Source organism: Bacillus rossius, assembly GCF_032445375.1.
Source record: "Bacillus rossius redtenbacheri isolate Brsri chromosome 9 unlocalized genomic scaffold, Brsri_v3 Brsri_v3_scf9_2, whole genome shotgun sequence".
Taxonomy (NCBI): Eukaryota; Metazoa; Arthropoda; class Insecta; order Phasmatodea; family Bacillidae; genus Bacillus; species Bacillus rossius.
Genome location: NW_026962013.1, coordinates 16,731,055 through 16,746,332, shown reverse-complemented (window position 1 = coordinate 16,746,332; position 15,278 = coordinate 16,731,055). Strand labels below are relative to the sequence as shown.

At 38.6% G+C, this 15,278-nt stretch overlaps 1 protein-coding gene across 1 annotated transcript in view; it reads right to left on the bottom strand.

The window, feature by feature from the left end:
* Positions 1–383: 383 nt before the first annotated feature.
* Positions 384–15,278, bottom strand: part of LOC134542935 (uncharacterized) — a 335,320-nt gene continuing 320,425 nt past the window's right edge. The window contains exons 5-6 of the mRNA XM_063387545.1: positions 4,432–4,633; positions 384–2,254 (exon numbers count right to left, since the gene is read on the bottom strand). Coding sequence (XP_063243615.1) covers positions 2,166–2,254; positions 4,432–4,633 — 291 coding nt within the window. The 3' untranslated portion in view covers positions 384–2,165. The remainder of the gene's footprint in view (positions 2,255–4,431; positions 4,634–15,278) is intronic.

Below are 15,278 nucleotides of genomic sequence, written 5' to 3'. Positions count from 1 at the left end.
ATGCTTACTTCTTATTTCGTCATAATTAACCTTCAGCTGAATTTTATAGTTGGAATTCGGACTCATTATGTATGTAAATTAAGAATATATTAAATGGTGAAAGTAAAGTATCGATGTCTGTTTTTACGAAATATTAGGGAACGTAATGAGCTTGAAATTTTGTTGTTTGTAACTCAACTAGTTCTAAATCAACCAAAAATACTTTAAATATCAAAATATATATTTTGGAACTTATTTCAACTTTAATTCAATTATGTATACTTGATGTTGTGTGACGTACTATATAAAACTTCATATTAAATAAAATACAAATGTGGTACACAAATGCAGTAACCTAATCTGTTTGTGTAAATCAAATTATAAAAATTATTTTTGAACTGAGATTTCATGTTGCAGTGAGTTTTATTTAATAACACATCTTCAATTCAAAAAACAATATTTTTCTACAAAAATAGAAGAAAATATTCTACAATAAAATATATTTACTGACAGTTTTTATTACAAGATTTTGATTTTAATAAATTGTATCTAGCATGTTCATATAAATGTTAAACAAACCCGTTAAAAGTATAATTAGCTACATTTTGACAAGGGAACAAATTTATGACCCTTATATACATGGTAACACGAACACTCACAAATACGAATCCTCACTGCAATTGTTTCAAAGCTAGCACTTTCCAACAAATTCCAGAACTTTAAAACCAGGAGTTCTTATAGCAAGAGCTAAGTAATTAAGAAGAGAGGTGTACCCCATTTATGTTATTGTTTTTTGTTCATGTATTTCATATTTGCTGGACAAGAAAAATAACATCTATGGACGTTCATTATTTTACGAGATCTTTTACAGTCATCGTAAAGAAGGAATGCAAGAGATAAAATTTATGTAAATAAATATCTCACAATTTATGGCGATAAATATAAGCAACTTTTTATATTTCTTATCCTAAGCAAACCTTTTCCATAAATAAATATTTATAAAATACCTATTATTATAAAACGATAGGATTATTAAATATCAGTTACATACACACATTTTGTCTTGGATTTGTATTAACGAGTGAAAGAAATACATTAAACAGTTGAAATTGGAACAAGTAATACACATGTACCTGATGCTCGCGTAGACAAAACATGCAGTTATGATTGGCGAATAATGACATTTGACAACACATTACAGAGAGTGCCACTAACGGCAGAAAACATTGATAACTATACTAATGTCTGTGAAGTTGGGCAGAATGTGATAATGTCTTAACTCCCAGTATATCTCGGATAAAATTATCATCGGTGCTAGAAAATATTCCATTAAAGTCATGCTTGGTAAGGTGATTTTAAATCTGAAAGATTGTCACACTTCTTAACAAATTAGTTTAAATAGATAAAACTCCTTACATATAATTAAAAAATCGGTAATCAAACAATGGGTTGGTAGGGTGAAATGTTGTACATGAGGTAACGAATATTAAATAAATTATTTTAACGCACCTTTTACTTACTTGAAATGTTGAAATCATTTTTTTTTCACGTAGTTTTTTTTTAAATCCAATATTTTAACCAAGGCATTAAAAAAAAACATTTAAATAATTATTTTACCAGTATTGGTATAAACTCCATTTCATTTATAAAACAATATTACAATAAGAAATCTACAATACTGTAATTAAAAATGTGAATTTTAAGTAAACATTTTTACACAAGAAAATTGCTCATTCATATTTTTTTCCTTATAAATTTATCATCTATATATCTCACATTTCTAAATTCAAGGCAGTTCTGTACATTCCACTTAATATTCAAATATTTAACCAACATCTACAAATTTCTTTCAACAATAATTATTATTAATCACATATTATCTTACTCCTTTCTCTCAATTCACGGTGTCGTTCAACAATGCTTTTAAATGTTTTTCTTTGGAAATCATTTCAAACGAAAACAATAATCTACAGCCCCCTTCCCATTTATTCCCTTCTTTCAACAAATGTTTTTGTACTTGGCAGCATTTGACTTGAGTCAGAATCCATGACTAGTTAATCATATATTTTTTTTATACATAATCGGGAGTTCGTGACGTCATTTATGCTGTTGCCACTTCACTTAGATTGCCGCTAGTTGCTGCTATGTTGCCAAAGTGCTGCCGCTGCGATGGGAACGTTTTGGCGCTATCTCGAAATCTGGCAACACAGGACGAACAGCAGCAGGAGAACTGGCAGCGGTGTCGAGCACGGAGGGCTCCTATTGGGCGAGGTCACTGCAACAGACACAGTAAATCTCGTTAGTTATTGTTCCCACGCTTGAAACCAACTAGACAAGCTGTTTCCCGCACGAAGTAGGACCGAAAAGAGTCAAACGGAACGGCCAAAAAACTAGGATAAAAGCTGCCCTATCATAGAACAAACGTTCTGTGCCTCGGACGCAGATATCTCCACACCTATAAAACACCACCGTGACTGACAGACAACGCACAGCCTGAATCAGTGGACCTAGAGATTTGAAATTTGGAGGAAATATTTCACGAGCATTTTTCTAAAATTCCACTCCTAATGTGGTGAACATGGGTTGTAGTGTTTGTATGAAACGAAATAACACTCAATGACTCACAGACATGGAATTTGGCAGGTGTATTCCTTTCACTACGTAAGACATCCGCTAAGAAAGGATGTTACGAAACTGAGCTCCCAAGGAGGGTTGCTGGGTCGTTAAAGATCAAAAAAAATTTTTATGCTATTGTATTGTTCGCGCATTCATCGTCTCCATGGTAACAGCTACTGCACTGTTGCCTTCTGCGTCTCCTTTACTCACTTAATAAGCTACCAAGGCGGGTTACGGGGGCGTTAAAATATAAAAAAAAAAATTCCCGTCTTTCAAGTGTACGTCCTACAGACTAGACCTGTCGTGTAAATCCCGGACAGCGTCGGGCACTTCAGCTAGTAATTATATATAGTTAAAATTTGCTATAACAGTGGGGTTATTTGCATTCTATACACATCCATATATAACCTTGGATTTAAGCACCATCCCGTATTTGACAGTTACCTCAAGGTGCACCCACAAGCTGATCTAAACTAATCTTAAAAGAGAGAGTAAGATGTTTGTTCGTTAAAAGAAGTAAACATGAAAACTGGGGAAGGAGGGGAAGGAGTTTCAGGAGGGGAAGGAGTTGCCGGAGGGGAAGGAGTTGCCGGAGGGGACGATGTTGCAGGAGGGGAAGGAGTTTCAGAAGGTGAAGGAGTTACAGGAGGGGAAGGAGTGCAGGAGGGGAAGGTGTTGCAGGAGGGGAAGGAGTTGCAGGAGGGGAAGGAGTTGCAGGAGGAAAGGTGTTGCAGGAGGGGAAGGAGTGCAGGAGGGGAAGGTGTTGCAGGAGGGGAAGGAGTTTCAGGAGGTGAAGGAGTTACAGGAGGGGAAGGTGTTGCAGGAGGGGAAGGTGTTGCAGGAGGGGAAGGATTTGCAGGAGGGGAAGGAGTTGCAGGAGGTGAAGAAGTTACAGGAAGGGAAGGAGTTACACGAATGGAAGAGTTACAGGAGGGGAAGGAGTGCAGGAGGGGAAGGTGTTGCAGGAGGGGAAGGAGTTGCAGGAGGGGAAGGAGTTGCAAAAGGTGAAGAAGTTACAGGAAGGGAAGGAGTTGCAGGATGGAAGGTGTTGCAGGAGGTGAAGAAGTTACAGGAAGGGAAGGAGTTGCAGGAGGGGAAGGAGTTTCAGGAGGTAAAGGAGTTACAGGAAGGGAAGTTGTTGCAGGAGGGGAAGGAGTTGCAGGAGGGCAGGGGTTGCAGAAGGGGAAGGTGTTGCAGGAGGTGAAGAAGTTACAGGAGGGGAAGGAGTTGCAGGAGGGGAAGGAGTTGCAAAAGGTGAAGAAGTTACAGGAAGGGAAGGAGTTGCAGGATGGAAGGTGTTGCAGGAGGTGAAGAAGTTACAGGAAGGGAAGGAGTTGCAGGAGGGGAAGGAGTTTCAGGAGGTAAAGGAGTTACAGGAAGGGAAGTTGTTGCAGGAGGGGAAGGAGTTGCAGGAGGGCAGGGGTTGCAGAAGGGGAAGGTGTTGCAGGAGGTGAAGAAGTTACAGGAGGGGAAGGAGTTGCAGGAGGGGAAGGAGTTGCAAAAGGTGAAGAAGTTACAGGAAGGGAAGGAGTTGCAGGATGGAAGGTGTTGCAGGAGGTGAAGAAGTTACAGGAAGGGAAGGAGTTGCAGGAGGGGAAGGAGTTTCAGGAGGTAAAGGAGTTACAGGAAGGGAAGTTGTTGCAGGAGGGGAAGGAGTTGCAGGAGGGCAGGGGTTGCAGAAGGGGAAGGTGTTGCAGGAGGTGAAGAAGTTACAGGAGGGGAAGGAGTTGCAGGAGGGGAAGGGGTTGCAGAAGGGGAAGGAGTTGCAGGAGGGGAAGGTGATGCAGGAGGTGAAGAAGGGTCAGAATGGGAAGGAGGGGAAGGAGTCTCGCTGACCTCTCTCGGGCACCGGGTCACTGGCGCGGCCGCCGAAGCGCGCCTCCGCCGACTGGCGGTACATGGTGGCGATGTAGGCCGTGCAGCGCAGGGCCAGCTGGCCGCGGCTGAAGTGCGACGGGAACAGCCTCATGGCCAGGAACTTGCGGCTGCCCTCCAGCGGCTCCGGGCCCTTGAAGTACGTCGTCTCGGGTCCTCCGACCTGCCGGCACACGACCGCGACTTCACTCCTGCGCGGCTGTACGGCCGCCACAGCCGCGCGTCCACAATCTTACATTTTAGTCCATTATTTTATTTTTACGTTCTTCACAGATAAATTTGTAGATTTTTTTCAATGGCTTAACTTTAACGTAACGAAAAATATACATTGCATACTTTTTGCATAATTAGCTGCTAAAGTTACATTTTTTGGGGGCGTACAAATAAAGAGAATAAATGAATACACGACTAATTTTTTTTTAATGTTTAAAGACAATGATACTGGCTACTTCATGATAGGGTTTGTACGACTATTTACAAAACTTACTTTATTTTGCCTAGCTGTCAAACTCCTCACAAATTTGAGGATTATGAAAGTCCAGGTAAAACGAAATCCCATCTGCTTCTTGAAGTAGCCAGTATCATTGCTCTTGAACCTAAAATGATTAAGTCCTGTTTTAAAGTTGAATATCTTTATATGTAACCACCCCCCCCCCAAAAAAAATCACTTTGGCAATTAATTAATCCAAGAGTATGCGATGTAAATATATTTTCATTTGATTGAAGTAAAACCATTAAAATAGTCTAAATGTTTCACTAAAAAACTAAATTATGATATAAAGTGTGGCGCACCCATCTCCTTAAGAGTAGAGACTACTCATATTTGTAAATTTGTACATTTACATGTAAACAACAGAATCACTACAAAATAGTGTTTGCAGTAATTCTGGGTTCGGATTGTTAACCGGGTTTAAGTTATTTGTAAACCTTTCCCTAAATAGCTTTCTAGTATTAACTGCGAAAAGTTAAAAGCATAATGAAACAAAATAAAGTCCAATTATTGACTTTTCGATTATTTTTCCCGGTGTTTTTAAAAAAATATGCTTGAATGAAACATCAACTAAAAATGTTAAGTTATGCGCTCATTTTTTGTAAAAAAATACTCAGTATTATCTCGATAAAGAGTATCTCATACATGCAAAAATAGCCATGTGTTTTTCAAAGTTACAACATATATCTTGGAATATTTATTACATACTATTTTTTGGCAACTGGCTTACAAAGGAGTCTTGTGTAAAAGTATAGAAAATTGATTTCTGAGCAGACTGCAGACGTGTGACAGATGTGTGCTCCAGTCGGGTGTCGTCTACCCGACCACCACATTTATCCGGCAATTATGAAATGTGTCATATGCTTCTCCTCCTTGCTCCCTATTATGTAAGACATACGTTATTGTTACTATATAAACAGGCTTACCTCTCTTATACTAATATGAATAATTACAGACAATAATAAATTAGAAAACAAAAATTGCTGAAACAAAAATAAAAGTAGATATCATAACTTTTACAGACGATATCTTTGTAATAAATGCCACGTAAAATTCCGAGAAGCTGCATACACACTAAATAAATAGTTTTACAAATGTTGGAAAAGCTACGTCTTTACAATTGTTTATGAATAAGTCTAGTAATATGTCCATGAATTATTGAGTTAATACAAAATATTTGCCAAATTTATTAGCTCTTACGTCAGAATCTGGTGTACAACCTATTATTTCTGAAATTAAAACTCCAGTGCGTTGGGCCCCGTTAAGATAAGTGTAAGCATACTTAAAGAACACACATATAAATTGTGAAAACGTATAGCTCATTTAGCAAATTTAAGGTTAAATTGGGGAAATTTCCTGAACGGCTAAAAGAAGCGATTGTTATTCCCTCACATAAGAGGGATTAGCTCTGCATCTTCTAATTTTAGACCAATCTAGATATTAAGTAACATCTAAATTTTTTTTAGAGAAATGTGTTAAAAACAATGTTATTTTTAGATGATAGCAACATACTGTTTGTAAATCGATATGGGTTTAGAAAATGTTTAAGTACAAAATTATGCTTTACGAAAAGCAACAAACTTTGTGCAGAACAAGATAAAACATGTGTTGGTGTAATGTTGGATCTTGCTAAGGCTTTTGATTCAGTTCACATAAAATACTTCCAGTTAAATTGGATAAAGTAGGAACAAGAGGTTTGGCAAACACTGAGTTTAAAATAAATTTGGAAGGTAAGTCTCCGAGATTAAAAGTAAATAATAAATCAAGAGACTACCTAAATATAAATATACGCCAATTTTGTTTCTGATAAATACAAATGATTTATGTAACAACAACATAGAGGGGCAGATAGTTTCTTCTGCAGATGATTTTGGATTTTTATTTTCTTCTGAGAATTGGGCTTGTGTATTTGAAAAGGTCAACTTAAAAAATTTAAGACATAGTTATTAGATGAAAGTTTTCTGTCTCAAAATATTAATCAAACCTAATATATTACTTTAGCTGCCAAAATTTGTGGTCAGCCTATCGAACATGTAGTGAAATTTCGTGTACGTAATGAAATAAGCTTTAACTGCGAAAAATGTAGTGTCATAGAAAGAGTACAGGATATTCAATTCTTAAGTAAAGTACCTGACTGTTTTGTAAAATGATACAAATTATTATCAATGGTACAAATTATTATCTTACAAACAACATGCGAAAAATTAAATATTAATTCGTTGAACTAACATAAGATCTAAATTTTCTGCTGAAGGGATTCGGATGGTTTATTTTGCCATCTTTCAGTCTGCTCTGCAGTATGGCATTCTGGCCTGGGGAAAAATGGGCAAACCATCAATTAAACCACTTATTACAATTCAAAAACTTATTTTCCAGCCTCCGTGAAGAAAATTAAGACTCAGGACTTTTTTGAGAAAATAAATGGGAAACTTTACCTAAAAAGGGAATTTTTCTTTTGAAATAGAGAAATTTCTTAGAATTTTGATGATTTTTGAGGAATTTTGGAGAGATTTAGCACCAAGATGGTTACCGTAACGTCATAATCCAACATGGCGGACGGAACCTTGGCACCTCATCCTGAAACCACTTCTGGACATACCAAATTATACTACTCATAATTTTATGTAGTCTATAAATCACTCTCACATATGAAAAAAATCATGCCGATCTTTTGCTCCGTTTCTGCGTGAAAGACGGACAAACAGACACAACACTTCGCATTTATAATATTAGTAGGATATATATATATATATATAAATTTTGTTACACGCAATATTTGATATGACCAACAAAATATTTTTTGCATCTAGTTAATAGTTGTTTCGCCATATACAAATAAATATTTGTTTATAGGAGTTAGTTTGATGTGCATTCTGCTTTGAAAAGTTCGCAATTTTACTGTAATTTCTTACAGCGAGTTACAGATGGCAGACGCTTACTGGTAAATAATTCCAATATCTGCAATTGATTAGGCAATCCTTCACCCGTAAGGTTATACTTTCCTTTATTTACCCTCTGGCCAGTTCACTACATGCCGTTACTATTACTATATATAAAACTTATGATTTTTAATAAATTTATAGTATAACTATAGGTAATTGTTATAGATGGTTTTTATCATTTAACAAAGGGTTTATTTAATGGTTTTTGAGAAAATTCTAGGCCAGTCAAATTTTGAAGCCTTGCATGAACAAAGAGTGTTAAACAGTTCTGAATCATAACGTTTTAGTACGTGACTTTTGTCTTAAGATTATCTCTTTTTAGGATATACATAATTCTTCAAAAAGTAAATATTTGTAGGTTCCCGTGGAGAATTCACCATCATTTCCAAAGACAAAATGTTTTTATTGATATGTTAAAAGTGCTATATGTAGGTACTTTGTATACAAAAAAAAGGGTGCCTGTATGTGGTAATTATTTAGTTAATTTAATTTCAATCAGAATAATACAATTATTTTCGTAGCATATACTACGGAAGATAATGAATAAATAGCTCACATACCGTTGGAAGTTTAATTTTAAATAGACCCCCATACCGAAACATTAATGGACTGTGCGAATCTGTGGGGAAAAAAAAATTAAGCTGAAGATACCAAATTACACATATCTGGAGTGAAATATTTTTTTGACTCATACCGGAGAACGTTGGTTTCAGATTCATTCTTCAGATTAACAAACATTTTGTTGTCACGTCAGAAATATGCCGTGACACCAAGGAGTTATTACACAAAAAAAAATTATATTAAACATGGCACATTGCCGGATGCCGACATTCTTCCTTTAAATTGAAGTTTAAATTTCGCAAGACCGTTCTTTGCGGAGGAGCAAAAGAAAACGCGCCGTAAATTAATAACGCACTTGACTCTACAAAAGAAGAATAAATTCCACGAAAGAACGTGTATTTGTGACTTCATTGTCCGCTTGTCTTGGTGACGCGAACGCTACGTCGAGGCCCTATTGTGCGCTTGTTTTCCTGCTCTCGACAACTCATATTTCGCTCGTATTTGTTTTTGTTTTTTTTCCTTACTTAATTTTTTTTTTCGCAATTTTTTTCTTCTCCGTTTCCTCATGGCGTGCAACACACGGGAAAGCTTTTCCTTATATTTTCGTCCTGTCATCTCAAATTGTTCCCATCTATTCACAGCCCCTGGGGGCCATATAACCCGCCCCCCCCCCCCCCCAAAAAAAAAATCCTTCCAAGCCTCTTGTTTTTCGCGTCTTTTACGTAGGTCTTTTCAACGCTCTATCTTCTAATCGTTTTTTTTTCGCCCAATGCCTCTGAGTCTGAGGGTAAAAAAAAAGTATTTTCGAAAATTATATATATATATTGGGAAGCGAAGAAGGCGAACTCCTTTTAAGGCGGGAAACCCGTGGGGCGGAGGGGTGGTAGAAACTCCCTTCTACCGGGGGTTGGCTACCAAGCTTCTTCCGAGGACGCGGTTGGTCTCTTCGCCGATATTTCACGTTAATCTGCATTATCAGTCAGCGGCGGAGAGACCGCGTCAGATACAGCGGGCCGCAATCAGGGGCTGCGTCGGGGTCGTATAAATCCTCTCCTCGATTCCAACCCTCCCCCCACCTCCACCTCCTCCCCCACACCCCTCTCCTTCCTTTGATTTCGGAAAACTCCCCTCCTGCATCGCGGCCGGGCTACGCCGACCCCCTGGCAGCGCGAATCAATACCGATTACACTTGCCGCGCGGGCTAGACCCGGGGGCAACGTTTGATTGGAGCCGCCGCTGGTGTATAGTGTGCGGCGGGTTAACTTGCCACAAAACAAAAAAAGAAAAAGGAAAAAAGAATTGTGTGCGTGGGGTCCACGCGCGACAGAATTTAGGTGCAGATCGATATAATAATATTTTTTTTAGAACAAGAGATAATAATTGAGAATGCGGGTATGATCTGAAATCAAATAACTCTTTTCCAGACAAAATTTTTTTTATTCTTTAATTAAAAAAAATGAACTAGAAAATTTTTTTCTCGAGCATTTAAACCGAACCTACGCAAAGCGCAATTAAATTTCACTATAAATCAATTCTCAAACTTGAAGCTTGCCGATAATTAGGTAGTTTATGAAGCTCGGCTAACTGTCCGCGTGGACGTGTGGTCTGAGTTAGGTATCTTGCACGTGAAAGTGACAGCATGGCATACGAACCGGACCTAGCTCATTGCTAATTTGTTGAGCCATAGTTGCCCACAGCTACACTCCGATCGAGAAATATTCACGTCTCTTTGTTGGATTATATTTACATGCTCCTAGGCTCGTAACTATAAAATCTATGTCAATCTAAAGAGTGAAAAGCATTATACCAGCAAAAATATTTAGTTACACAGCTTCAACTAAACTCACATAACACTGTTTAACAATACTTATTTATACAAGTAATAATAATAATATTAATACGCCCGTGGCGCGGTGCACAACAATAAGTCCACGCCATGGAGATGAAAGAAGCATCAACAGTGCAACATATGTTGCCATGGAGATTTTCAACCTAAACCGCTCTTGGGAGCAGATTTTCGTAGAATACTTTCTTAGTGGATGTCTACGTAGCAAAAGAAATACACGTGCTGAATTTAAAATCTGTATGTCTTTAATATTCCTGATAATTCGTGATGAATGAGTCAGTGAGTAATATTTCGCTTCATACAAACTTTACCACCTTCCCCCCCCCCCCCCCAACCCATTTAGGGACGATACTAAAAATAATTATTTTTTCTTAGTGCACCCCTAGGGTACTCAAGAAATATTTCCTCCAAATTTCAAATCTGTAGGTCCACCGGTTCAGGCTGTGCGTTGCCTGTCAGTCAGTCACGGTGCTGTACAAAAACACAAAATATTAGAAGCCAAATAATTAAGGATACTGCTGTCTTAAGCTTCGTTCTAGGCGCCCCGGCGGTTTGTGAGCCTCCAACACACGCGGAATACATTCACGGGGGTGCATCACTCCACCCGAGTTACCTGCGGGGGACGAGGCGTCCGTGCTTTGTCCGTGAGTGGCCGAAATCCCTGTCCAGGAGGTGGGGCTTCGTTCCGACCTCTCTCGATAGTGGGTGAAGGGGGGGAATATCCATGGGAGTGATAACAAAACAACGCGTGCGGAACGTGCGACGGATCAAGCTCTCTCTCTCTCTCTCTCTCTGTTCCCGCGTCTTGTTCCTCCGGGGGATGGGAGGAGAGAGAGAGACAAAGAGAAAGAAGAGTGGAAGCAAACGGCGCAGGGACCTCTTCTTGGGGGTGGGGGGCGGGCGACGCCATCAATTGATTCCCTTTCACGTCTCCCCCGGGCTCTAATGGGGCACGTGATGCAGGGGGTTGAGAATGGGTGGAAGACGTCATCCCCGAAAACCACCCCCTTGAGGGATCCCGCCGGGGCAGCATCTGTCGGGAGAAGGACATCACCTCAGCCCAAACCACTCTCTCCTCTGACAGGGCACTACCCGCCCGCCAGAGGAGCGGGGAATATCGACAGGGTCACGTGGGAAGGGGAAGCTTTTAGGGCGCCTTCACCCCCCCCCCCCCCACGAGCTTTGGGGAACAACTACCTCCAGTCCCTGACACTTTCCTGCCCTCGCCGACGGATTCCTCGGGGCACGTTTTGGCGCTAGGCGCCCCGCGAACAAAGTGGACCCAATCTTCCTGCGTTGGGCCCTCTGTGCCCTAATGCTCTCTCTCTCTCTCTCTCTCTCTCTCTCTCTGTCTATCTATATCCCTCCTGCACCTCCAGAAACAAGAAACACCAACTCCCACAAACCATATCCTTGTGAATTTTCACCCTTCTCCCTGTCACGCCTTCTTTGCTCACTTGCTTTCTAGCGAGGGGAGAACAGAAAAAAAAAGATTTACGTGTATGCGAAAAGAGAGATGACACCGAAAACTGTCTTTGCATTTTTGGATTATGCATCGTTCAGTCCCAAAAGCATGAAATATATTTCCGCGTTCGGTTTTACATCCATATTTATAAACAGGTAGTGGCCACCGTATGTACTCCAAAAATTGTTGCTGTAATATGATCGATCGACCTTTTTGGAGTATTACTCAAAGTTCCCAAAAGTACACTGTTCAGAGAAAAAAAATATTAAGAGATGCGAAAAGAGTATGAAATTTTTTTTTTATTAGATTTTAAAACAGCTGTTCAATTAGGCCAATGCTATTTCTGGCTTAATACAAACAATCAACAACGTTTGCATTTACCGTTCATCAAACTATTGCACTTGCAAAAAAATACATATTTTATTTTATAAAACTAAAAAAGCGTGAAAAATAAATTGTCAATTTTTTTTTTTACTTAAACGTTTTGCAACGTACCATGAAAAAATATAATGTAAAATATATGTAGCAATTTCTGTCCCGATACCTCTAATCATTACCTACTACCCAAAAATTAAATAAAATAAATCGCTAAAATTAAAAGCAAAATAAACACCTCTTATAAATCAATAACCAAAATTTTAAAAAGATAATAAAATTAATGAATAAACTGAAGAAACATTTATCGAACTGTCTATAGATGTAACTAATAAATATTAGAGTTAATATTTAAAAATTAAGAGCACAACAATATCTAGGCTTGCTTTATCTACAATTATAATTTGGTAACAAAAAAATTGTTTAGTGTCAGTGGCGGCTCCATCGGGTAGGCCGGGTAGGCCCAGGTCTACCAACAATTTAAAAATTGAAAATTATAAATAAAACTTTTGACAAAAAATTACACAATTCACATTAAACGTTAGGGTTTGTTTATTGTTCTGCCTGCAGACCGCCGTAGCGAAGCACGGGCGCATCAACTGGCCAATGATCGACACGCCATCAACGGACTCTGCGGAGGCTCGTGGTTCGGATATCTTATTATATGCAATGGCATATGTCAAAATAATGTTTATAAAACAATTTTTTCCATTACAAGAACGACGCAAAGAACGCAATGTGTGATAGGTGTTGATATAAAAAGTATTTAAAGGTAGAAATATCATCGCAACTTCACGTGATTGTTATTGTTCGTGTTGCTATGCAAGTGACAGTTGGCAAATTGATACCAGTGATGCTACTTTTGAGAACCGCAGAATTTGAGACAAGTGACGTATGTAATACAGACTATGTCTGCAGACTGCGCTAACTTCGACGACCAAGAAAGCTTCCGATGTTCGGTTGCCGTGGAGTCAGAACTTGGCTTGGGCGACGATCTTTCTTCGCGACCGGTTGAAGGTCTCCACGGACTCCCATTTCTCCTCCTCCTCACCCCCTCTTCCCCAAAGTCTTCACCTGACATGATATAATATCGGAAGCCTTTGACCGATTTGCAAATCTCATCTCCGCATCTTTCACGCCAGTTCCCTTCTCTGCATCCTTTTAGCTCGAGGCATCTCAGAACCATATTTCGCAACGCAGTCGCCTGTAAATTCTTCCTCTTTTCTGGGATATATATTATGTCACGTTCTTCTAGTAGTTTCGCTTCCATTCTAAGCTTCCACAAACAAGATCGTTTGGGAGTGCTTAAAAAAAAAATATATATATATATATTTTATTTTTCTGTCAAATTTGACATAAAAAGTAACCTCATTTTAAAAGTCACCCATAAATTTATTTCTGTGTGAAGTTATTTTTCATAGTAGTCTAAATATGTGGCGTGTATGGATAATTTTTCATTACGACAAAAGTCTAATTACGTATGTTTATCTCATAAAACAGAATAGAACAAATGGCACATGTCCTAAGAATCACATATATCAGGCAGGGAAAAAAAAAGTAAGTTTAAATTCGTGAGTTAATGAAAGTTAAAGTCTAACTCCTCTAAGTTAGTTCTTTCCCATTTGATGTACATTTGAGGGGGTTTACAGAATGATATCTTATAAGCATATTTTAATTGTTAATGCTTTTAGATTTATTTACTTCTAAAAACCGATTGTTGTTTCGTTCTAATTCCAATATTCAAGTGTTTCCTTTAGCGGCTGTGCGTTATTTACGCAGTTGGTATGAACCAAGGTCGAATAACGATATGACAGAAATAAGAATTTTAATGGTGATTAACAAGTATCAGTTAAACGTTTGATATCTATGTAAGGCGTGTTCTGTCAGTATACTTTTGAGTAACCTAGGTAACTTTTATTAATGAACATTTTTACATGTTATTTAAATAATCAGTTAAATTTACTCAATACTTTTTAAAGTTGTAGATAATTTCTTTAAAAGAAATGGATATTCATATTTTTTTCTAAACTAAAATAATAACTACCTAGCATTTAAAATTCTGGTAAATATTTATGTTTATAATACCTATCATAGATTTCTCTGACATGTGTGAAAAGGTCTACAAATCAAATTAATTTAACCTGACAACATAAAGAAATAAAAACTTTTGAATTCGGAAAACAGGGAAAAAAAGAGTAATTAATGAAATAATTTTTTTTATATCATTTGAAGTTTCGTCAAAAAATTGTGGATGCCTGTAGGTATAAGGATTTTCTAGTATAGGTTACGACAGCCATGAGACTCATCTACCATCTGCGGTACATTATATCTGTATTTTTTAAACATTTTTTTTTAACCTCTTTGAGTTACACCTTCGCCCCAATCACTCTCCACCCTTCTCAATTCGTTCCGGAACTGGCCACGCTACAATGCATTTAGACGCCGGCATGTAAGGCAGAAAGAATGATATTTCCGTCGGTCTAGCAGACAATTTTTTTTTCTCTTTCAACTGCTTTCTTTGTCCCTTGCTAGTGTTGGAGGTTGCTGGGCCGAGGGGGGGGGGGGGAAGGGGACATTTATAATAACCTGACACCAAGGGCGGCCATTACGGTTTGAGCAATGGGGCGAGCGTTGAACGTCGAAACCTTGCTGCAGCCACGACCCCCCTCCCTATGTTAACCCTCTTTCTCAAACCTCCCCCGACCCCCTTTTTCCAAACACTTTACCTTTCACACACGCGCACTCCAATATCACACTCAATTAATCCCCAGGCACCGTGCTCGGGGACAGAAGGGAGGCCACCCCCGCCAGGAAAAGAAAAAAATTTCTCACCCTCCAGATTCGCACGAACTTTGCTAACCTTCCTCTCCCTGACACAGATATTTTCCATTCCACCTCTAGCCTTCATCTATCTTCCAACATTCCACCATTCCTTTCCTATTTTTTTTTCCAACCCCGGTCCCCCGTGGGAAGGCAAAGAAAAAACATTAATTTAATAAAAATGATTGCGATTTTCAACTGCTGGTATTATATTATATCCAAACCCATCCTCCCACTACCCAGGGCTCCATATATATATTTTTTTCCACCCTACTTTACCCACTCCATGCATTCTCGTAAATGAAATCG